At 40.8% G+C, this 25,763-nt stretch overlaps 1 protein-coding gene across 3 annotated transcripts in view; it reads right to left on the bottom strand.

The window, feature by feature from the left end:
• Positions 1-466: 466 nt before the first annotated feature.
• The window catches only part of LOC122163295 (tropomodulin-3-like), a 25,725-nt gene continuing 428 nt past the window's right edge, over positions 467-25,763 (bottom strand). Inside the window, exons 1-10 of one of the 3 annotated variants that reach the window (XM_042824465.1) lie at positions 25,458-25,477; positions 20,202-20,388; positions 18,790-18,946; positions 9,415-9,537; positions 8,715-8,804; positions 8,103-8,233; positions 6,814-6,921; positions 5,431-5,574; positions 4,950-5,094; positions 467-3,009 (exon numbers count right to left, since the gene is read on the bottom strand). In XM_042824465.1, the coding sequence (XP_042680399.1) occupies positions 2,975-3,009; positions 4,950-5,094; positions 5,431-5,574; positions 6,814-6,921; positions 8,103-8,233; positions 8,715-8,804; positions 9,415-9,537; positions 18,790-18,946; positions 20,202-20,327 (1,059 nt within the window). In that variant the 5' untranslated portion in view covers positions 20,328-20,388; positions 25,458-25,477 and the 3' untranslated portion in view covers positions 467-2,974. Of the gene's footprint in view, positions 3,010-4,949; positions 5,095-5,430; positions 5,575-6,813; positions 6,922-8,102; positions 8,234-8,714; positions 8,805-9,414; positions 9,538-18,789; positions 18,947-20,201; positions 20,389-22,664; positions 22,898-25,457; positions 25,478-25,763 lie in introns of those variants that run through there. The other 2 variants (XM_042824464.1, XM_042824463.1) reach the window with 2 other exon arrangements.

Below are 25,763 nucleotides of genomic sequence, written 5' to 3'. Positions count from 1 at the left end.
GTGCTATTTAAAAACAAGCAAAATTATACAATAGTTAATCATTCAAAAATTTTACTGCTTTACAGTCTGACAGCATACAGTGCTGATAAGCTAAAACACTCAATTCATATTTCCTCAATGGAAATTTAAATTGAATACATGCTCATTTATAGCCTACAAGCTGTAGAGATAATGAGGCTATCTTTTAAAAATACAACAGTATATAGATAATTGTTTTGGAATATAGTCTACATTTCCATGCTTATATTGGAGCCAATAGAATCAAAAACGTGTGGTTATTTGGCTTCTGCATTAAATGTGGAAAAGAATGTAGAAGAACAGTACCACCTCTTTTGGAAAAAGACCTTGCATTTATGGTAGCTAGTTATCAAAATAATACCACTTCCATGCTCAAAGTCATATACTACACTTGAAACCATTAAATCCCAACATCCAACTTCACTAAAGACTGTTTATGATTCTTAGCTACAGACTGAATTCTTTAATTTCTTCCAAAATGGTTACATATACTGTAGGTACAAAAGTGTTGTAACTGTCTTAACTGTTCCATGGTCCATGCCAAACATCTTTCAGCAGTTGAGGGGAAGTTTTCTATGCTCACTGTCAGATACCTACCCTGAGAGGGCCAACAAACATTGTTAGCAGTCAACCAGTTAAGAAAGGTCCTCTACTATTGCCTATGACAGGACTCCTAAGAGTTACAATTTAGAAGCCTCTACCTTTGATTGGAATATTAACCATGAAGCAGCTAAACTTGATTCTATAAAGTAATAAAGAGGAGATTTCAGCTATAATTTCCATAATCCAGCCATTCATTTTTCTCCTTCATCTTCAAGTAGGACATAAGTGCATAGCCCTGTTTGACAGTACAAAATAAATTGTCACAGAATCACAACACGTGAACAGATTTCATGAACATGCAGCCCTTCAAGAAAAGAAGGAAAATATTACAGACTGTTTTTTGACACAAAATTATTATGGTGCTTGGCAAATGAGAAGTTTTAGGCAACTGAGCACATTACAGGCTTTGACCATGTTTATACATCGCTCCATCTATCTGTGAAAAAAAACAAAACCAAAACCACTTAACTTGTGAGTTTATCCATACCATGTAAGCACTTCAAATTTAACATCTGGGAAGCTCCTGACAATTCATAAAAGCCAAAACCAAAAGTAGCCTTTTTTTATTGCTAGTCAGATTACTGCTGGTTGCTTCAAACTTACACTCTGTAAAGTCTTTGGTTTTAATAGAATTGATTCCAACAGCTTTTCAGAGCACACATTTATTTGTAATTAGTCAATAAAAGGCCAATTTTGAAACAGGAAAAATATGTTCTTCCACAGTTATAAACCAGTTAAATATATCTTCATTGAAGGCACCATAGTTTTGAATGTGCTGTACAGTTGCAGTAAAATTAGAAGCCACCTGCAGAATAAAGTCTGTCTGAAATCCAAGACATCATTTGCAGGAAATTATAACACAGGCACAGTGTCAGAGGATTGCTCTATTAATTTTTATAGTACTTACAACGTGATGCAAAAAAAGTTTCAGTCCTATACATTTCCTCTATATAAAAAGCTCACCATATGATGATCTTCTGATGAAAATGGCTGTCAGTTGAGCTCTCATAAATATATTTGAGCTGTCCTTCAGAGTATTTTGTTAATTTATGGTCTCATGACAACATTAAGTAAGCTCGGTATGGTACAGTCCAAACAGGCCCACAGCAGAAAGCCCCTAGATTTTCATTATTTCCAAGATGTACACTTTGATTATGTACAGAAATTTAAGTGATTCTTGTGTCCTTATTAGTTGGCATAGATACACAGCTTGGAATAAGTACTGTACTATGCAAATTTGACACTACACATTAGTTAATTTCTGGAAGTCGTAGTGTTTCAAACATCAAGCCTTTCGAGAAAGTGTTACTTCATTGTTTCATGAAAACTTATACATTTATATGAAGCATTAACAATTTAATTCAATAGCTTGTAAAAAAGGATTTTCTGTTTGCCAGAAACTTAGGACACTGATTTGTATAATTAAGGTTGTTTCTCCTGAACAAAATTAGGCAAATTTAAAAAAGCTTGTCCACTACTTCTAGAGAAATTCATACTAGTTATGCATGTAGATAAGAACTTTTAAACAAAAGCTATAAACTAAATGCTGATGAGCACATGATAGTCTTAAAGTGTCCAGTTTAGACACAGAGCAAGTTATAATTCTGGGACATTTTAAAAGACTTTTAGGACTTAAGCATAGTAAGAAAAAACCCACTTTGCATGGCTTTTACTTTTTCTTTTTTTTGCAAGGCTCCCACTTTTTTTTTTTTTTTTCATTAGTCCCTCAGATCTCTTGGAAGAAAAGTCAATTTATTTTGCCTGTTTTTAAGGGATGTTTACACTTAATCACAGTATCAAGAACAAATCAAAACAAAAAAAAAATACAGTAAGACAATTGTGAAAGATTTCCCTTCAGTGCATATGAACAAGGATGAACAGCTCTAAACAATGAGTCCAACTATTGTGTGAAGAATCCATCACTAAAGCATTGTTCTGAAGAACATACATACCCCTTCATGTAAATGAGCACCCCTAGATTTTCTAACATTTCAGTTGGGTCATTATATGCCCAGTGATCCTGAACGTCCCATTCTTTGACTACAGACAATTATACAATTGATTCGCGATTACATTTTTAGTAGAAAGCACAGCCAAGATCTTAAAATACAAAAAAGTTCTTTAAAAAAAAACAAACAAAAACAATCAAAAACTGGATCTGTACATGGATTGGTGTGGTTATGAAAAACGTGACGCATACCAGCAGATTATTAATATAGCTTTGCTTTAAAAGGAATGGGGTTTCCAGTCTTTTCCCTTCTAACCCAGGTAAATGCAGTCCAAGATTGCCAAAGCCCACCGTGAGGAGCGTGCTTTGAAGACCCTTGAAATCTTCACACAGTTCTAGCAAGATCTACTGGCTGTCTCCTTCCACCCTTCTCTTGCGAACTGTAACAAAATAGAAGATGTATTTTAAAATATTATTGTTACTGTACTACATATTTCTGCACCACTGGTATGTAGTATGGCTCCCTACTTTGCTGTACAAAGGCTCATGCAGTGATCTAAAGTAATCAACATTTAATATTAGCCACCATTACACAAGAGCAGATTCAAATATTTCCTATGAGAATCATATAGGAAACAATCTTTTTACTTTAAGTAAGCAGATTTAACAAGTTAGTCTTTGTTTTTATTGCCACAGTTTGCTTGGCTTTGAAAGAAACAATGTAAAACTTTCAAGAATACCCAATAAGATTTACACACATTCAAATTTGTACACACTCAAACAAAACTAAATTAAAAAACCCTTCGAGATGTTATGCTCAATAGCCTACAGCATTCCATTCATTAATAAAAATATTCAGTTGCCGTAAAATGCAAAAGCAACAAAGATCCATGAATAAAACCACCAACGCTCACATGCTGCTCTGGCTTTACGCAGGATTCACTGAATGCCTTCAAATTCTCCAGTCATGCAGTTAAAGGCAATATTCACATGGTTTCAGACAAAGAAGGAAGGGGAAGTAGGACAGCACAGTGTAGACAAAGGAGAAAGGTGCAGACTTATTTTCAATATAAAGAAGTCACATACAAAGACAACTGAAAGGCTGAGCATCTCGGTTTTCAGTGCTTGACACCCAAGTGGGCATTTAGAGTAACCTGCCTCTGTAGCTTCATGGCTGGAGAGGTGAAAAGGTGTTTGCAGAAATTTTTACTCGGATACTCCAGACTAAGAAAGCAAGGAAAAACAGGCAAGATATCAATAGAAACATAGATTTCCAGCAGTTAAACACTAAAATGAGAACTAGCCGAAAGAGAAGCTTTAAAGGACAGAGACATACGGAGTGACAAGAAAAAAAATTGGTTTGGAATTAATTTTGAGAAACATTTATGTGTGTTTAAATGCCTTTCTTCTGTCCCTATTCTACCTGTTGCTCTTCCTCTCTTTCTTTCAGAGATGTTAGCCTCCACTTTAAACTTTACTACAAGGGAAGCAGATCAAGAAACCAAACTCTGGCTTCCTAGAAGCATTCCCTGTTATTAGATCTCTTCCTGAATTCCTACTACTGCTACTGAACAGCCTGGCTCATTTTCACACCAAAGGGCTGTGTAATCCTTACTGCATCACAAAGCATCTAACCCAGCAAAGTTTAATGAAATGGAATTTTAAAATGCAATTCTATTTGAACATATTGACCTCCTTTTAACTTGTCATAGCTGAAACCTCCCCGTATTTGACACTGTTAATAAGAGATTTCCATTCACATGCTATACTATCAACCAATTTTCTGTTGTTTTGTTTAGTTAGAGTTCTAATGTGAGCTCCAAACAACAAAACTAAATGCAGCAAATAAAGACACCACTGCTACTATCTACATTTAAGAGAGGCAGGGAAGGCACCAGGGCATTAATGGAGCTGTAAGGGAAGAGGTGACTATGCCAACTTCTGACAGTGCGTTCACCCCTCCCTGCTCAAGCATTCCAAATGAGACTGGGTGTACTAGCACAGAGGAGGGCATCTCACACTAATAAATTCAAATACAGTCTTTAAAAAGGCCATTAGTCCTACCTGAATAAAACCACATAATCAAAGCTATTATTTTTCTTCCCTTGCCGCAACACATCTGGAGTATGAACGTTCTTCCTGTTTCTGGACTATGCTAAAAATCCTGAACTCATGCATCTGGACATCTTGCAACAACATAAACAGGGAACAGCAAGTAGCAACAGAAGAATAAGAGTAAAAGCACAGGAGAAACCTGAAACTGATTGACAATTTTTTTCCCATCCTGGTTATATCAAAGGAAAACCTGGAAAAACAAACAACTTTAAATGAATGTGTGCAGCACAAGTTTTAAGAGTTACTCTTGACTGACAGGTCTTACCCAAGTCATTGTTTTTTGTGATAGCAGCAGCTGCCCTGGCTCGAGGTCCCTGTTGTGTGAAATGGTATCCAAATTTAAGGATCTTGGTGTTTTCTTCAAGCATCTTGGCAATTTCTACTTCTGCAAGAGTACCCAGCTGCTGCCTCTATTTAAATGAAAAATACACAAAGACAGCAGAGCTTAGGTGTAGTCATAAAAGAGAGATCAGGATACCTTCATCATATTAGTCAATAAATACCTTTTTTCTTTTAATTAATCTAAAAGGCACAAGCTCATTATCATATCTTTGTGCATTTTAAAGCACAAAGAAGCACAGAAGTGCTTCTTGAAATGGATGCCTATGAAAATCTTAAACACACATAGCATAAGATATTTAAAATATTTCTAAAAGGTTATCACAAGAAGCCTAGAAGTACTCAGTCAACATGGACAGAGAGCATGTAAGCACTGATTTTAATTATGCTACCATAGTCTCACGTACCTGATTATCAATTTTGATCTCTGTCAGTGTTTCATTGTCTTTCAGTGCATCGACCAGTGCCAAAATTCCAACTCCGGTGATGAAGTTTGATTCTATGTTTAAACTTTTTAATTTTGTGTTTACTCTCAGCATATCTGCAAGAGCCTTTGAATGCAAGAAAGTACCATTAAACTTTTGAACTGTGCTACAGTACATCACAGGACAGAGCAATGACCACTTCCACCAACTAGCTCAACAGGAGCAACATGTTCACAGATGCATAGTGTAACTTTGCAAGTATTCACCTCTTGAGACTGAAGAGAGTCTTCAACCAGGAATCATCTACATTCTCTTTTTAATAGTACTTAATCAAGAAAAGGCCTGTCTTACCCTTGTTACAAACTAAAAAGCTACACAGAATATAAATTGTCTGAAATTAGCATATTGGACTAATTCCATTTTGTAAGCTTTCACAGCCCATAATGAGTAGTGCAAGCTGTAAGAAAGGCTCAAAGAAAGGGGGTTAAGCCAACTGAAAGGAGAATTAGATATGGTTAATTTGTAAACAGGAGATCTGACTTTCAAAATGCTTGTGTCTACAGATTTGGTAGGAAGCAAGAACAAAAAACACACAAAACAAAAAAGCACCAGACCCCAAAATCAACCCTCTACCTTCTTAATACAAATGTTTCTGTTCTGCTGAAAAGGAACTTTTTAATTCACCGAGGACAAAGCCTTCAAATGTTTATTTATTCACTTAACTGAATGCTCTAAACAACTGAAGCTAAAACAAGTGCAAAGGATTGTCCCAGTGCTATTTTCTTACTTCTTTATGTGCAAATAAATAAGGAACTACTTTTGATTCAGTACAGAAAATCAGGGCCAAATGATAAAGACTTTGGTTTCAATTTCTCAGACTAAATACTTTCATTGCCAATGCATTGAGCCCATCTTTGGTTGCAAGATCAGAGAAATGGGTATTTTACAATTCTGTTCAACCAAAACTCAACTTAGTTGAAAAATGCGATGAGCACTTTCAGCCCCAAACGTATTTCCTTTGAAGTTAATTTTGAGGATACTCCTAACTCACAGCATGCACATTATTAATTAAACAACGAGGAAAGAAAGAAAAACAGGAAGGAGGTTAGCAAAATGAAATCCCCACTCATCTCATCATCTGACACATTGCTGTACAGTCATCAAGTAGTTGTTCACCAACTTTGATACAGCAAAGGTTTGCCAAAGTAAACATACAACACAGGGTGAAAGAAATTAATCATTTTCATGTTAAAACTTATACATGTATGCACACACATACAGACAGGATTCTACTCTATCCCTTACTGCCACTTTTCCAACCAAACTTCCCTTGTATCCCCCAAAGCACATTTGCACAATACTTACAACAGCAACAGGATCATTACTTCGGGTGGCTGCAAGGCTAAAATTCTTCACATGTGTGTTGGTTTCTAGAGCTTTTGCAAATTCTTTCAGCGTTGGAATTGGTATGTTCTTGAAATAAAAATAGCATTTCAGTCTCTTGAGATGCATAAGTTTAACCCCCACTCTCTTTTTCTTCCATTGCCTTATTCTCTTCACAGCACAGCACACCATACTATTAACCATCGCTGATCTCCAGCAGTCTCACAGTACAGGCTTAGATGTGCAGCAGAGCCACGTGCAAGGTGCAGTGGTTCTGAGTTGGTAATTCTATAAATTAAACTCACCTTTATTTAACTAATACCAATGCCACAATAGAATGGTTAAAGATATTCAGCTGTTTTGAAAATGTTACTGAGCTTACATGAATTCAATATTCTTCTTCCTATCACTACCATACTAATCTCTCACACACAGGAAACCACTTAGGAGCTCTAGAGCAACAGAATTCCATCTTCTTTGTTACGTTAAAAATAATCTCAGAAGTCATCAATTCAGTTTGATGATTTTCACAAAGTAGTACCAAGCAACTCTAAAAGCAATAATTTTAGATAATTAATTACAGTCACAAGTCTCTTGGCTTATTGTAATAGCAGTTTTGTTCTGTTACCTTCTTAAATACTCTGGCCAGTACTTCATTGTTGTGCAATGTTCTTAAATAATGCGTTTCTTTTACTGCCTGCAGTAAGAACAACAAATAGTCTAGGCTGCCAGTGAGTGCAGAAAGCAGTGACAGGCAGCTGGTTGCAGCAAGTCAGTTGTGTTATAGTTCTGTTTTCTTACGGGTATATATACACAAAAATGTTCAGTCACGTTGAAGGACAATTCTTAAGAGCTGATAATTGCTGACAGCCCTTCTGTACAAGAATCAGAAGAACATTAGGTACAAATACCATTTTGTTTGCAGTAGCAGTAATTGAGAGCACACTACTTCACAAAGCACAAAGGATTCAAAGCAGTTAACTCCATGATGCTGAACTGCTGGAACTGTCACCAGCTTGGCAGCAACTGAAACCTGGTTTGGTAGTAAGAAACTCTGAGAGTTTTAGAGAATGTGCTTCGTAAAAGATACCAAGATGGCTTACTGCTTTATTTCAGGCCAGAAACTTGGGGCTAAAGCACACTGCAACATTTTGCAGGAAGGCTTCTATACTTAAAATGAGGCCATTGTGCCCACTCATAGTGCTGCACAGCTTTAAGTGTCTTCTGCCAAAAAAAAGGCAGCATATCTACTGCATAATTCAGATAATTACCTTGATGTTATTTAGATTAACTTCAACAAGACGGGAATCGTTATCTTTAATCCTTTGCAGAGTCTCCTCCACATTTGTGGGATTTGGTGGTTCATCAAAAACAGGTAACATTTTTTCACCTTTTACTATATCTGAAAAGTAAGGGATACAATCGTAATCCAACAGTTGCATACATTCACTGTACATGTGATAAATATACAAAATATTTGCTGCATTTAAAGATCATTTCCTCAGTCTTCACATCTCTTCCTCACCCAAGAAGTATACCATCATCTCTGACTGTATTTTTATAAAGTTCAGCCCTCCTCCAATGTTCTCGCAGCCTTTCTCCTTTTCTTGACCATGAGCTTTTTTCCAGAAAGCAGAAAGGATTGAATAACAAACACACACGTTAAACCTAAAAGCACAGGCACACAAACCTATTTCTGCACCTGCTTCTATCTCTCCAAGAAGTGAATTACCTACAGAACAGTTTTAAGTGTAAATAGGTAATTCCACTCTCGCCAGAACTCAACTGGAAACATTACAAGCATGTACCTTATCAACTCACAATGTAATGTCCTATTAAAAATGCTAATAACGCGTTTATTTAGCACTTGTGTAAATACTTACTTGAAAAGCTGTCTTTGCCAACCCCGTTACTGCTTCCTACAATATCACAGAACTGATTGTTTGTTATCAGGTTGGACATTCCCAGTATAGCTGTTAAAAGGGGGAAAAAAAAGAAATAAAAAGCGAAGAACAATTTTAGTGTCCATGGCTAATTCAGCTTAGGGGCAGAGCTCCTTTAAATAATAATAACTGAAGTCCACCAAACACCACATCACCAGTACAATAACCCACTGAATCTCTTAATTTAAAGAAAAGTAGAAGAACTTTTAATGTAACAGAAAAGACTTTTTAGGTAGCTTTCATGTCTTAAAAAGTTTCAACCTCACCAGGTTCAGGCAGCATAGTTAAAAGCGCAGTTCAGCCAAACATTCTTGACTGCAGCTTTAGGAATATAAGCACATACCAACACATATGTATGGAAAAGCAGTGGTGAACACTAAACAGAAAGCAGCCAGCTTGAGGAATGAAATGAAAGGTTCCGAGTTTTAAAATGGGGAATCTTAAGCCAAAACATTCCTATATATTAGCACAAACCAACAAAGACGATACGCTGCAAACAGACTAGCATTTAATTTTACCTACATGGTAGCTTCTACTACACTTCAGACAACAAATACCCTCAAACATTAATTGTACATCTCTATTTTCTAAACATGCAGCCCAGCTGTACTTTCAGAACAAAGGGACCCACAGCACTAACCTGCAAGGTCACATAGCTCTGTGTCTGTGGCACTTGTCAAGGCTTCCTCCAGTTCTGGATCAAGAGCAATTTTTTCTTCTGCATAAGACTGGGCAGGTTTCTGCTTCGGGATAAATATTTTCCCTAGAGTAAAGAAAGTGAAAGGTGTTATATTACTTTGCGTTACGTAGCTGCTTGTCTTTAAACTTCTCTGTTCATAAGGGATGCATACAACATTTCAGAAATCCTAAGGCAGTATGGGCAACAAAGGAATGAGATCTCTTCTATTTGCTCTTGCAAGTCAGAGATGAGAAAAGGGCAAAAACAGGAACATAACATTATCCAAGATTCCAGCTTTTCAGGAGCCTGTATCAGGACTCCAATCTTGTTTCTTCTGAATATCGGGGTAAAATGTAAGTCTGCATCAAGCATTTTAAACAACGCATTTTTAAGTAAAGTGCCTGCAAATAAAATTCAGTATTACTGGAAAACAAGGACAGATACACTAAAATGCATGACATGAAAAAGGGACCCATGCAGAGCTGCAATTTGAGTATTTCTGAGAAATAAGTTCTCTCAGCATCATCTGAAATCCCAGAACTGAATACTCACTGCAGTTTTACATCATATACCGTATTTCTGGTTTCAGATGTCAACTTAAACTTGAATTTAAAAAAAATGAAACGCCTGAGATGCTTAAGAAAAGAATGGTTTGAGAACAGCAGAAAACATGGTAATTTATCTCTGGCACACACTGCCAAAGACAATTTTCAAAAATGATGCTTAGAAACAAGGAAGGTCACAGAAGATTCAGTGAGAAAAAGGAGCAGTGACAACTGCGTCACACCCACCTTTTAGCCACTACAGACAGGAAAAGGGAAAAGTGGTTTTAGGGTAAATACATTACAAATGGAGGTGTAAGTAGTTAGCATAATTCCTGCACACATCTTTGGTCAAAAAGCTAGGGCAAAAAAATAAAAAATAATAATAAAAAAAAAATAATCAGAAAACCAAGTTATTAGAATAACTATTCTGTAAATGGAACTGATACATTCAATGGGTGCTTTCCACAACTAGAAAACTTTGATCTTGATAGCTATTCAAAATTTTTGCGTACTGTTAAAGACCAAGAAAAGTCAGTATATTTATCAGATGCATACTGGTCTAATAGCTTTGATCTACAACTGCATCTGATTAAAGACAAGCATGATCCACCTTGGCTGTCACCATCTGGGCATGTTCACTAGTGTTCAGCCTCCCTGCCTGGGCCACCAGCAGCCAGAGCTGAGGGTCACAGCTTCCAGCAGCACTTAACTGCTCCTGGGGGTGGAAGGTGGTGTCCATAATCCAAGATTTCTCAGTTGACTCAGGAACCCACCCTTCCATACCCACAGTAAGGCCTTTCCACGCCTCCCACGGAGCGCACCAGCTCATCCCCCACCCAGCAGCAGGCCAGCTGGGCAGGAGCCAGGAGCAGACTATTTTGCTCCTTGTACATACACAAGTGTATCTTGTTACATGTTTGGACTAAAACTAACTTTAGCGTTTCTAAATGCCTCCCAGTGACTAGATGCTGTAAAGGAATCTTCCAATTTACATTCTGGGGAAATTCTGACAAATTAGTGCTTTGGTTTCATCATTTCTGGAGACAAACGCTGGCACCTTATCACCCATCCACCTTTCCTCTCTCTCCACATCCCCACCCTAGATTACAATTGTTTGTGCTTCATTTTCTTTTTAAAGGAACTTCAGCATCACCACTAGCATAGAACACAATTTGAACTCTTCACAACAGTCTGATGACAAAGACTTGTTGCTAGCAACACAATATTGTTGTTCCTGGGTTGCTATCACTTTGGAAAGCTGTAAGTTTAGAAGCAAAAAATAAATCACCTTATATAACTGTTCTGACTACAAACAGGAGCTGAAAGCAGCTGACATACATCGCCACAGCTCAGTTTTGATGGAGAGTGCTAAAGGAAGCTTGTGGCAATTCAAGATAAATAGAGAACCTTCATAAATGGCAGGTGTGAGCAATAAATGCATTGGACTACTCTGATACACCTGACACAGTACATCTTCTACTCCCATTTCAGTATATCAGTATCACCTTCCAGGACAGGAATAATCTTCAACTTAAACTGGAATTTTTAAAAGAGATAAGAGAACATGTGACAAGGTTTCCACCAACCTCTGAAGCACTTTGAACAGCACGCACACAGCCTAAAGCCTTTCATCATCTGCATTTGTGTTCTTTTTCCTCAGTAACACAGAATAGCAAAAAAGTGAGGCTGGCAGAGCATGAGGAGGAAGAAAGGGAAATGGTGAGATTGAGTGCCTGAGCCTCCATCACACCACCTGCCTTGCAGCATCAGTGCATCTCATGCTTTTCTCCATAGCAAGCTGGCTTCTTCTGTGAACTCCATGTGAATTCTGTTTAGAAATACAAAAACCTCCAGAGCATGTGAAGAATTCTTGGCCCTCTCAGTTGTGTAATTTAATAAACAGTTCTGTACAAAAATAAAAACCTATGCTTGTAAAAAAAAGAATTAAAGAAAAAAAAAAGAAAAATCTTACAAGAATTAAAATGAAATTCTGTCTATTCTGAGATGACCAATCCTACAAATTTTGCTGTTAAAATTTCTCATTTGCTTTCCAGATGAGAAAATACATGAATCATAGAATCACCAAGGTTGGAAAAGACCCACAGGATCACCCAGTCCAACCATCCACCCTTCACCAATAGCTCTCACTAAACCATGTCCCTCAACACAACGTCCAAACGTTCCTTGAACACCTCCAGGGTCGGTGACTCCACCACCTCCGTGGGCAGCCCATTCCAGTGCCTAAAAAGACCTGTCAAAAATACCAGGTACAGACTTGTAGCAACAAGTGTCCATACAGCATTCTAAGAAAGCATTTTGTAGAACGTTTTTCCAACCCGAGACTTCCTATGACTTTGCAAAAAGCACTGAATGACATTTTCTGCTCCTGGAGATACCTCTTGTGATTATTTTGAGTACATTAAAATTGAAGATTCTCAAGTTTTCTAAATTTCTGCTTTCAACACATGCCTTGCAGCGCAGCATAAGCATCTGAAGAGTAGGTGCTTTGGCAGCCTTGTGGGATCTCCCCTAGCCTTAACATTAGCTCTTGACTAAGCCTTTTGTTCTGTTTCTTTCAGGAAGAAACCCAGAAAGGAACACAGCCTTCTATCTGCAGATCCATAGTTATGTTTTAGTTCCACTGACACTCCGCCCTGCCACTGAACAGTCCAAACCAGAGAAGTTTCACAGTCCTTTTTGCCTTCTGAAATCCATTCAGCTACTGATTCTTATTCCCCACCACAAGCAGTGGTGCAGCAGGCAGGGGGTGGGAGAAGCTCAATGAAAAGCAACTTCCTAAATGCTATGGTTTCTAAAACCAACTTCATTTTAACCTAGCTCACTTCCCTGTCTAGCTCATCACACAGCACCCACAACAAAAGAGAACTACGTCTGACATTAACTTAATTCTTAAGGTCACAGGTTAGGACCTTCAGATTCTAAGCATTTGCATCCTGAAAAAATAAGACTAAATTTACCCGTACATTCCTGGCTCTTGGGACAACCTTAAAAAAAAAAGTTTTTCTTAAAGCCAAAATGTTAAAAGCCGCTCCCTTCCAGAAGTACAAATTACAGCCAACTCCAGGCACACGAACTGGGTCAGGAACAGTTTTTGTTATAAACCAGGTCACACCCTTGTGTATACAATCTCTCATTCACTCGCCCTAGCCCAGAGTTCAGAGATTCACAGCATGTACATGAGAGCAAGTCCTTCCCAGCTTCTAGCAATCAGCAAATACTTCAAAAAAAAAAAAAAAAAAAAAAAAACAACTGCACCTCTGGGGACGATGATCTAACTCGAAGCCTGCTGCCAAGGCAGCCTGGAGATTTCCTTCCCCCATCCCCTCCCCTGCCTTTTTTTTGTTTTGCTTTGTTTTATAATACACATCTGCACAGTGTATACGATGAGCAGCTTTCTTGGTTTTCAGGTGGAACATTTCCAAATAGCACAAAGAAACACGGCGTCCTCCTTGCTCTTCAGCCAACAAGGACACCACAAAGATTAAACAACACAGCACAAAAAGGCAAATTTCAGACATGTCCATATGATCTCTGTAATTATTAAATATTCAGGTGTTTTATGGCTTTAGCTAACACCTTAAACGATCCACATCTTGGGATTAAGTCAAGCCTTTCTTTGCAACAGAATGAACTTGCAGTTCCAGTTACACAGCAGCACATCCCACTAAAGGCAGGAGAGCAGAACGGTGTGTGTTGAAGCACATGAGACACTGCACACATACCCAAGGTGGGGTGGAGGGCCTTGCAGAGTGTTCAGGAGTGCTCAGCACAGCCATGAACTCACCATAGCCAGCACAATTCCCCCACATCCCACAGCCCAGGAGGCACCCATTGACCACGAGCAGCAGGCCAGAACAAAGCCCCACATCAGTTTTGCAGCCCTCTGATGAGGAAAAGGAACCAAGCGCCACCTGAGGAAACCTCCTGTCATCAGTGACTTCATGAAGGGTGCACAACATCTAACTATGTATCCTATGTACTTTGCATTCACTAAACATTCACTGGTACAGAGGTTGTTACAATCCACAACTCAATCACCAGGTCTTACCACACAATAGCCTCATGTTCATCAACTTGCTTACAAGTCTAAGTAAACACTAATCTTTTTGTAATTCAGCTTAGAAGAGCTGTGTTCCTTGGTGCCTTACTGAGGAAACAGCACTGTTATCCATTATTTGTCTACAGAACACGTGGCTGTGAATTAGAACACTGTCATGCACTAAGGCTGGTATATCACATGCTATTTTGTTCACTCATATGGTGAACATCAATTCGACAAGTTGTTTCTTCAAAGCTCCTACAAGATACTAACTTCATTTCACAACATGTGACACATTTCTTTTAAAGACTAGTGATTGAAAGGCAAATGGGGGAAGCAGCACCCCAAATTCAAATATGACTGAGCAGCACAAATCAGCCAGGCAGGTCAGCGCCAAAATAGCTCTCACCATGTGAGAGTGTCAACCTAACAATGATTTCTGGGCAATAGAGCAGAGGGAAAAAAAAGCTGAAGTCACACAAAAAGCAAACCTATGCAGAACAAATACAGCCTGGCAGGAACGCTGGGGGAAAGCTGGAAGAGAAAAATGCGATGAGAAGAGGGCAAAGCCTAGAAGTACAAAGCTTGATTTATTTAATACTTTGCTACTGCCTTACACTGCACAGCTGAAAGTACATTACAAATGTCAGATACACTTCTGCTTCGTATCAATTGCAATAATTCTCACATTTTGCTGTTGATAGAAACATGGAACCCGGGTGAGCAGAGAGGAAAGCATGGACAGGGCACCAGTGCCCAGAGCTGAAGCCTCCCTCCTCTGGGGATGGGGCATCCTGCTCACTGCAGCATGCCTTGGGAAATCCTTCTGGCATGTTCATGGACAAATACTGAGACAAAGCCAGTTCTGTTTAAATTATTACCCCACTGGTTTCATGAATCTCTTGCCTGAATTATTTGTCAGGCAACAATGGTTCACTGTATGGTTCAACACTTAATTGGAATGGAATGTGACTGAAGTCATTACATCTTGTTTAAAAACAAAGTATGTTTTAAAGGATGCATCTAGAAACCAAGCCAGGAACTGAAAAAAATAAAATATAACAATTTAGGGATTGTTAAGCGTCACATTCATTTAGCACTGTTCATCTCACTATATCAGGGTACTTTATGTGATTTTGCATCTTCCACATCTCACAGCACAGCAAAAAAAAAAAAAAAAAAAAAAATTTAAAATCTGGAGAATTCACAGCACCTATCAGTGAAAAAGATCAACACTGCTTTAACAATATGTTAACTCAAAATGAATTAGGACAACTGGAAGAGAAGATTTTCATTTGCACAGCAGTAGGGAAACAAGATCACCAAGGGTGGTAACACCCAGGGTGAGCAGCTCTGATAAACCTGCAAGTGCAGTCACCGTGATGGACACTGGTTCTACTGACAGAGAAAGGAGGATAGATTCCTCCTTTCTTACTCCATGGAAGGGGTAATTAGACTAAATGAGACCAGTGGGAGCATCCAGGTATACACAATTACGATAGTGAACCCTGACTTACAAAAATGGCACCAAGAACATAGCTACAACTCCCTGAGATCCTTTAGATCTCAAGATTAGAGTTGTTAATTTTCTTCTTCTGAATTAGCAGCATAACCAAGCAAAATGTTCCATCCGCCCCATTCCATGACTTGCTAGCTGCTTGTATCTAGTCAAACAGAATAGTTATCAGCCAGCCCTTTTTTTTCCCTCCTCTTAAAATTAAATGATGGCTGTTGTTGTTTTTTTTTGTTTTTTTGTTTTTTTTTTTTTTTTAATCCATAGAGAGTCCTTATCAAGTTTCACTCTACTCCTTTTCCTGTTTTCACATCTTGATGAGAAATCACGATCTCCATATTTAACAGATTAAGTGATACAGGATTGCTGTTTTTGCACAAACCTGACATGAACACAGTAGCAAGTCACAACTGAACTACAGAATCTTCAAGAGCGGAAAAGATTATCCCTCACCTACTCTGCAGTGCAGTCAGCCTTCTTCCCTCTTGCCTCTCATTTAATAGGGGCATGAATTTCCACACTGAACACATTTTTTCAGTTTGGATGAAAGCAAGCTACATTTCATTTTCAATGTCATTTTCTTCCTTCATGGCATTAAAAAAAAAAAAGTAGGAAGTTACTATAATAAATCCTCTTCAAAAGATACGGGAAATTTTATTAACTAAATTTGCATGTCATATTGCAACATTCAGACTGCTGTTTAGTAATACTTTATTACATAAAGGAAGTGACATTTGAGTTTTCTTAACCAAGATGTGTACAGCCGGACCCTTCTATTTTCCTACGCAGTTCTCACAGATTTTATCAACCAAAACAAGTAGTTCTGCTGTGTGCATGTATACATAAGCAGGCATGAAAGAACCACCAAGTGCAATGAAGTACTAGTACATCTTGATGGGAAAAGAAGCATATGTGCAAAACAACAAAGTGCTCATTAGAGGAAATCCTCTCTGGCCACCCTTCGTCCTGAAGGGGCTGCAAGGGATTGCCAAACACCAGAGGCAATGTCACACTTGGACTCTCCCATCAGACAATTACGCTGTCTGCAGCACACACCAGCAGATCTGCCAGGCGAGAAGCAGGCTGGGGAGGAAAACACAGGAGCACAGGCACTGCTCACTGAGGCAGCAGCGCAGAGAGGACCAAAATGACAGGTGCTTTCCTCTGCCCTCTGCACCCAGTGCTACCCAGCATCATCCTTTACTTGGGTACTTGCACAGATGCAGTCAGGAAACTCCTCCATCAGCAACCAAGTGCCACAGCTCTATTTCAACAACAAAAAAAGCGTTAAGCTATACAACAGAATCATAGAATGGCCTGGGTTGAAAAGGACCACAATGATCATCTAGTTTCAACCCCCTGCTACGTGCAGGATCACCAGCCAGCAGACCAGGCTGCCCAGAGCCACATCCAGCCTGGCCTTGAATGCCTCCAGGGATGGAGCATCCACAGCCTCCTTGGGCAACCTGTTCCAGTGCATCACCACCCTGTGCTATAAAGTAACAACTTCTGCAATCCTTCAGGAAAGAGACTGATGTTGAACAATAGCTACAGCTATGTGCACAGACAGACAAAAAGCAAATAGCTCCACAAAAAAATACCACTGAATTTACTGTGCAAGTACAATCATGTATACAAATTCAGTAATGAAGACTCAATTCTCAAATAAGCAATGATTCACAACAGATATCCACAGAACTACAGGGTTTGGTAGCGAACCCTTAAGAAAAGAGGAACAGTTCTTAAGAGAGGAGCCTGTTCATCTTGAGCAGTCAGAACACATTTTATAAGGCAGCTTTGTAAATCCTTACTGCAACAGACCTGCCATGGTGCTGGGGAGGCTTCAGACAAGTTAGGACTCAGGAGCAGCACACAAACACTGGTGACAGCTAAAATCCTAGAAACCAAAATATTTAGAATCCCAGGCTTTTATGATGCATCTATTCTACCAGGTCTGTGTTTCCACAGTTTTTACATCATAAGCCACAGCTAGATTTCAAGGCTTCTTGCAATGTTAAGTATATAATTAACCAATAATAACCATGCAATCTTATTAAAATCTTTCACTAACGATACCAGAAATGCAACATGATTGCTTACACCACTAGCTCAAAAATGCTGTAGGCCAATAATGCCAGACATTACTGGGCATCTTCCACGACACATCATTGTACTGCTCTGTTTCAAATTCAGTCTTAGAAATATCACTGTCTGTCCTCAGAACCACGGGCCATAAGCTAGAGGCACAACAGTATTTGTTACTATTGACACAAATCTGGGGGTAGCTCTCATTTGGAACGTGCCACCCCCATCAGAACTTGACAACCGTTGGTAAAATCTTTTGATGGACGAGAGCCTGAACATGAGGCAGCAGTGCGCTCTGGCAGCTCGAAAGGCAAATGGGATCCTGGGCTCCATCAGGAGAGGGGTGGTCAGCAGGGACAGGGAGGTGATTGCCCCTCTCTACTCGGCTCTTGTGAGGCCCCATCTGGAGTCCTGTGTCCAGGTGTGGAGCCCTCAGTACAAGAAAGACATTGAGATTTTGGAAAGGGTGCAGAGGAGGGCGACTAAGATGATCAGGGGGCTGGAGCACCTCCCCTATGAGGACAGGCTGAGGGAGTTGGGCTTGTTCAGCCTGGAGAAGAGAAGGCTGCCGGGTGACCTCATTGCAGCCTATCAATACCTGAAGGGAACCTACACCCAGGAGGGGAGTAAACTCTTCATAAGGGCTGACAACAGCAGGACTAGGGGAAATGGATCCAAGTTGAAGGAGGGAAGATTTAGGTTGGATGTTAGGGGGAAGTTCTTTACAAGGAGAGTGGTTAGGCCCTGGAACGGGCTGCCCAGGGAGGTTGTGGATGCCCCGTCCTTGGACGTGTTCAAGGCCAGGTTGGACGGGGTCCTGGGCAACCTGATCTGAATGTGTGTGTTTGGTGGCCCTGCTAGGCAGGGGAGTTGGAACTACATGATCCTTGAGGTCCCTTCCAACCCGGGTGATTCTGTGATTCTGTGAATTTGATTTTTTTCCTACAAATGTGCAAATGGTACATCAGGCCCAGTGCCACATGAGGCTGGAACAGGAAGCACCCTGCCTCTGCACAAAGGCAGTCTGCAGGTTACAAAGCAGTTGAGCTGCCACTAAACTTTGGTTCAGAATAGCTCAGGCCAGCCCACTTCACAAATTTCCTAACCACCAACACAGGCAATGGAGTCCTTACCTTTCTTTTCTTTTGTAAAAGGCACATAGTCTTCCCTGTCTTTGTGCTCAAGAGCTTCCTTCTCCAAAAATGCAAGGAGTCGTTCCCTGTCAAAAGGACCCGAGGCCTTCTTAGCAGTCTGGTCCTTCTGTCGGAAGCCTGCAGGCAGAAGCGCATTCTGCAAAACAAAATGGAGCAAATAAACACAGCTTAAAAAGTCTGGGTGAACCTGCTCAGATTCCTCTCCTTCTTTCTCCTCCTCTTGCTCAACGTTCAAACCCAACATCTTTATGTACAATAGTACCTAGCACAAAGCTTGCTAGTTATTTAGTATTTCTTCCCTAGAATGAGCACTGTTTAACTGAAGAACAAATAAACTCCTGCTATTCAGTTTTAGACAATCAGTAAGCAGTCCTCTTCCTCCACCGCTAATTTCCCTGTGCTTAAGACAACTGTCCATGCTGCTCTCTGTTAACAACAGCAAGTATTTCTACTTCTGGCCTGATTCAAATTGCTGGTTTTTTTCCACTGTTTTGCTTTTTTTTTTTCTTGCTATATCAACATACTTTGGCTAAAGAAAAAAAGGATATGCAAACAGAAATTCAGACTCATAAAAAGGCAGTCAATCCCTTTTGCCAGTTCTCCTCTATTTAAGTGTCAATAAGCCAAAGTAAATTAGAATATCAGGAATACTTTTCTGTACAACAGAACAAATAATCATAAAATTCTTAAGCAATCCCTGAATATCAAGTTGGAAGTTTATGCTAACAAAAACAAGAACAGAGAGAATCAGGAGGTGGAAACTCTGGTCTTGGATTCAGACTCTATCTGCAGGACCTGTACAGGACATCACTCAGCTCTTCATAATAGAAGGCTAAAATATTCTTTAACATCCCATGCTGACAACTGTCCAGGTGTTGAGAAAATTTTTGCCCCCTCTTTGCAAACTCAGCAAGGTACAAGAAGGGGAACAGTCATGCTGCTAGACACAAGATGAGGAATCTTTGGAAGAGTTTGGTGCTTTCCCTCTCCCATCCAACAGCAGAAGTAACAAAATAGCAATGTATGCAAAGAGCTGTTTACCATCCAGCATCGGAAACAGGAAAGTTTAACAGGCCTTTCTAATAAATTCTTTCAAGATCACTTAAGAGCAACTTTTCCTGTATAAATAAATCCCACACAGCTTCTCCTAACAAACCCCTATTATATTTTCCTCTACTGTGGTTGTACTCACATTGCAAACAGGAAACAACCCTGTTGGGACATTATATACACATATGTATCCGTAAATAAGACTGCTAGCAGATTAGGAAAAAATTCCATCCAAGACAATACTAACTACAAGCTGAGTTCAAGTAAAAGAAAGCCTCAAGTTTCTGCACACTAATTTATAAACTAATGAAAAGAAATAACTTCTCTCTGCTAATGCCTACCTCAGGGTCAAGATCATCCAAAACTGTTTCCAGCTGTTTCAGTTCTTCTTCGGACAGCTTGCCGAGAATGTCATCCTCATCAAGATCTTTGTACTTGTCCAAGTCTTTTCGAAATGGGAGTGTCATGACTTGGGCAGTAGCAAGTTGCTCAAATGCTTCAGAACCTGAGTCTTACTCTTAACCAGATCTATAAAGGGAGAAAAGATTTTGAAATAAATAGCCATAATTAAGGTAAATATCCCAACTAAAAAGCATATTCAGCTTATAAATGCATTTCTGAAAGGGAAGTTGTTAATCCCTTATTCATATTGATCTGCTGCTCTATGAAAGACACTGAGGGCTTGGAAGCCTCGCTTCTTCCCTGAGCAGAATCCCACTCTGCAATGCCTTCTTCTCCCATCACATCAACAGCTAAAACAACACAGAAGCAAGCTAAACATCTTTTAAGATCCACGTCCGTACCTAATTCTCTTGAGAACTCCAAAGCTGTATTTCCCAAAGAGCAGGGCAGGATGTGGAGGGGAAGGAGACAACAGTTATGCTCCGATTAATAAGCCCAGCTTAATGCCACCAGTTTTTACAGATACTCAGTCAAAAAAGCAGCTAAGATGTTTCATACTTGCTGCTGCTGCTGCTGTTTGAAGCCAGTAAAGGAGTACGTCAATACAAACAAGATATTTGGTTATTAATGACTCATATCCTTGCCTATTACTTACAGGGGAAGCAGAGGATGTTTATTAATTATATCACTGCAACTGAAGTACCCTCCTGTTCTGTCAGATGAAAATTAAAGCACCTTGATGCAAAGCTTAGGGAACACAATGTCTGTGTAACAGTCCACTCAGTCCCACTGGCGAAAGGACATAACAGGCTGTGTAATTGCTCCCTATATTACATCTGGAAGAAATCTGGGTCCTTCTGCAGTACTTCTTACATCCTAAGAAAACACAGGCAACCTTTGATCTAAACGCTTGAGCATTTGATTAGGAACAAAATGTACAGTTAATCACAGTGATTTTTAAGCAGACAACCTATTTTTCTCTTATTTTCTCCAAGAACTTTCAGGATTCTGCTGTTGCTCTGCAAAATTCATGCTTCGAGTTGAACGTGCAGGCACACACAAAAAGGGGAACTTGAATGTCTCCCTGTGAACAACAGCATCCTTAATGCATTTGGGAGCTAAAGCAAAATCCATACATCTTAGCTAATGAGCATCTGACTCCTTTCTCAGCTCTATAGAAATACAAAGCAAATAAATCAGGCATTCAGCAAACACTGTTTGTTCTATGAAGCCCAAGTTCCAGTTCAGATGATCACATCACATATAATAACTACGTTAATTCAAACCTGGACTTACTCTGTACTTCAAAAGCAGATGAACAAAGTTATTACCTCTTAAGTAAAAGGGCCATATAGCTATGCTATACCGAGGGACCGGGCTTACTGGATTCCTTCTCCTCACTTGTTTACACCCAGAAAGGTCTCTCTCTGAATGCTGGCAGTGTCACAGACATTGGGATATTTTAATTCAGAGACACTGAACAGAGCTGAGCACACAAAGGTTCACCCAGGCTGTTGGGCTGTTTTACCTGTAAAGTCTATCTGGCTTTAACAGGACTGGTAAATTTCCAGCTCCCACCAACGCAAGCTATTTACATTTACAGCTATTTTCAACAAAACAAAACACATTGCTAATACACACTATAATTTGCTCATAAACCATGGTGTTGACATTGATAGGATAACTCCAAGGCTGAGCTACCAACACAGAACAAGATCTCTTGAAAATAACAGCAACCAGGAGGAATTCTCAACCTTGTTACATCGAGAGAATGGTGGCTGGCTTCCCTGGATCTAAAGCCAATGGCACTGGGAGAGCTTGGGCCTTTCACAAGAGGCCACAGAGCTGAGAGCATCAGATACAGAATTTAACAGCTACAGAAGTACAGAGCAGCACACCTATGCTTTTCAAAAGTAACCAGAGAAGCATCTCTCCTGGCTGTTGCACCACATCTGACAGCCCTACGGTGTTTGCTTCTGGAGCTGCACGACAGCTGAAGAACAACTAGATTGCTGCTGCAGCACATGCCACACAATCTGCATGCAAACTTCTCATTCCTAAAGCCTTACTGCTTTCCTCTGCTGCACAATTTAAAGCATTAAACACTATCATAAGGGAAAAACATTTCCTGCAGCCACTTACACAGCATTGTTTGTGACCAGGCTGCACAGCCCAAGTCCTCAGTCAACGTGCTGCCATTTCTGCATGGCCATTTGCATCCAAATATTAAAAGGTGTAATTTCAACTGGTAATTACAAGGAGCACACTAATTAGCATGCTGCACAGTAATGCTCCCCTTACTCTGACCAAGAGTAACACTGCACAACCATACATTGCATCCAGGCAGGCTGTGTTTCCTCTCTATAAATAGCTGCAAAATGCCATCACTCAGAATTAATTACCTTCTATTTACTGGATTTACATCTTTCACATTGGAAAATGACTCATCCTTTGTAATTCATTAATGCCCGGGTCATAACCCATAGCTTCTTACTGTCTTTATAATATAATCAAAGTGTCCACTTCAAATCCTGGAACGTTCACACACACACACAAAAAAAAAGAAAAAGAGGAAAAAAAGCATTATAGCAAAAAACCGCGTTAATTTATAACAGAGGCTTCTCTTTAGCAGGAAGAGAACCACCTGTGACCTAGCAAATTCAAGGTGTTTTGGACACATTTTCTAATATCTGTCAAAGTATTTGCAATACGTATATATAAAATGCTAAAAATCAGGTTTTAAAGCATGGTGTCAGAATTCTCATTGCCTAAAAAGGACATGAAAGCCAGCCAAAGTCATCATCTGATCAAACCATCCCCTCCACCTCCCACCAAACACATCTGGTATTCTCACTTGCTTTCCATTATTCATGGTAACAGCACAGTTGAGAAAGACACTCATGTAAAAAAAAAATTACAGATTGTTAGAAGGGGCAGTTATTTGGACTGGGAATATTAATGGCACATAGCTGCAAAATAACCAGCAATAACCAGCAATTTGGGCTTTGCAAATACTTGGCACTTTTTGACGAGCAGCGCTGGTTTTTTGCTAAGTGTCCTTACAGCTTTACCACAGAAACATTACATACATAGAATGCCTGCAGGGCATATAACTATCATGTAGAGTAAGCACTTCATTCTAGCAACTTGATAGTCGTATAAGGAACATCCATCACTTCCAATCAAGCAAGTTTTAACTCGCTGCCTATTAGAGAAGATATATTGGAAGGGAAGACATTCTGATGAATCAATGAACAACTAAGGAAGTGAGAAGACAGTAATTACCTTATTTCAGGCCATTTTATAACAACCAGACTCATCCCTTGAAAGGCTATCAAGCAACTTCCATATACTCAATCTACAATTAAGATGTTTTTGTTCTCTTCTATCTAAAAGCATACTAAAAGCAAACAAATTTAAAAACAGTCACTCCCCAGTTTTCTTTGCAAACTTCTGTTATATGTAAGGACATCATTTCTTGGGATCCCAGCAGGAGTAAGTGTAGCAATATCTCACCTACAGGACACCAGCCCCGCTGAAGTCCTCTGTAAATGGTTTCTGTAACTTAGATTTTAAAACAGAAGTGACTTCAGGAACAATGAAGTGAGCTGGTTTTGGCCAACACGTCTACAGAACTGCCTAAAATCCCACTTGCTCCCTCAGATCCTCCTCCTCACACGCCCCTGCTGAAGCAGCGTGGCCACAGGTGGCATTTTCCAGGGGAATTTCCACTGTGGCAAAACTACACATTAACTACTGATGAACATGTTTTGCTCTTGAGTTATCTTTATGACCAAGCCAAAAAGACAAACGACTTTAACTAAACACTCCCACTCCAGCAAGCTCTTTAGGACAGTTTGCAACACCTGAGAACACTGTGGCCAGGCAGCACCACACCAGAAGGCTCCCAGACATCCCCGAGCCCTCCATGCACACTCAGCAAAGGGCAGGTGGACCTAGCACTGCAGCTGACATCCCCTGGCTGGGTGACACAGAGCCAGCAGGTGGCATCTCGCCTGTGCCTGCAGCTGTGCCTCCAGGAAGTGAAGGAGAGCTGTTCTGGGCTATTTTCCTACATAAATAAGCCTGAGGCTTCATTCTGCTCACACAATTTGCTCAGTTCTATATGGAGCAAAGAGCCCTCTCAAGTTCACGCATGTCAGTACAGCCACATGGGGACAGAGGTGAGCAGAGAGCAGTGCTGAATAACTGAAAGCACAATGAGGGATAGATATTTCCACGGCAAAGGAGATGGGAGACCATCTGCACTCCTGTTCAGTCCTGCTCCATCTCAGGGGGCACTCGGGATGCACACAAGATCCATGGTTATGTTCTGCACTCCTGTTCGGTTCCACAGCTGTGTGGAATTAAGGCTGTAAGCTTGCTAACAGGGGCCTACTCAATGCAGCCTACTCCTGCACACCTTGGGAAAACCTGTCACCCACTACAGGGCAGCAGATCCATGTCCTTGTTGGCCTATGCAATACCAGCGCTGGCAGCTGGGAACCAGGGGTGCCTGCCCAGCAGCTCACCACAGAGCTGAGGTGATGCCGTGTCAGCATGCCCACCTGCAGAACACCGCCAGACCTGCTCATCCAACTGGCTGCAGGGCAGGCGTTGCGATAAGAACCAAACAGAGGGCAGGGACAGGAGAATGGAGGGATAAGCACCTCGGAAGCATTCCAGAGAGGCCTGTTACATGCCGCATGCTGGCCAAACCTATCACCTATCATGGACATTCCTCCAGAAGAAATCTCAGCTCCAGGCGATCCCCGCTCACAGCACAGCACCACTGCTGCAGGAGCCTCTCACTGCAGCTTTTCGGCAACCCCTGGACTCTTCACCAGAGGCACTGACACACGACATTCACTCTCAGAGAAACTTCTACCGACCCTTCAATTAAAGGGAAACAAATCAACTATACAAGCTGTCTGAAGGAACATTCATACGTCTGTATCTACTAAAAAAAAGGTTACAAGACGTACAAGCCTACACCTTAACAGCAGAGGGATTCACACGTGCACGTTAACATTGCTTGTTTTCCTGCTGCCTTTCACCTCGAGCATCAGAGGTCGGCTTTCTGCACCCATCTATGGTATTTAACGCTTTAAAGCCCAGCAGCACGGCGCTCGCTACCGGAAGACCACCACGCCGAGCACCCCTCCGTCAGCCACCGGAAAAGCGTTCTTCCTCACCGAGTGCCGCTAACACGCGCTCCGTAAGCCGCAGAAGACGCGCGGCGATTTGACAGACGCAAGCTGACCGGACCCGCGGGCAGAGCTCCCGCCCCGCAGCTCCAGGACGGCACGGCCGAGCGGGGCAGCCCGCAGCGCACCGGGCCGAGCGGCACACGGCGCGGCGCCCCCAGGCCCCCAAACGGCCGCCCCGGGACCGCCCGGCTGAGAGGAGCGGCGGGAGCCGCCCAGCCGGGCCGGGGCGCGAGGGGAGCGAGCGGGCGGGCGCGGCTGGGAGCGGCGCGGGCCGCCGACGCCGGAGGTGGG

This window comes from Centrocercus urophasianus, unplaced genomic scaffold (genome assembly GCF_019232065.1).
Source record: "Centrocercus urophasianus isolate 14NV4802_14NV808 unplaced genomic scaffold, USGS_Curo_1.0 seq_23, whole genome shotgun sequence".
In the NCBI taxonomy this organism is placed as follows: domain Eukaryota; kingdom Metazoa; phylum Chordata; class Aves; order Galliformes; family Phasianidae; genus Centrocercus; species Centrocercus urophasianus.
This window is presented reverse-complemented; position numbering and strand designations above follow the sequence as displayed.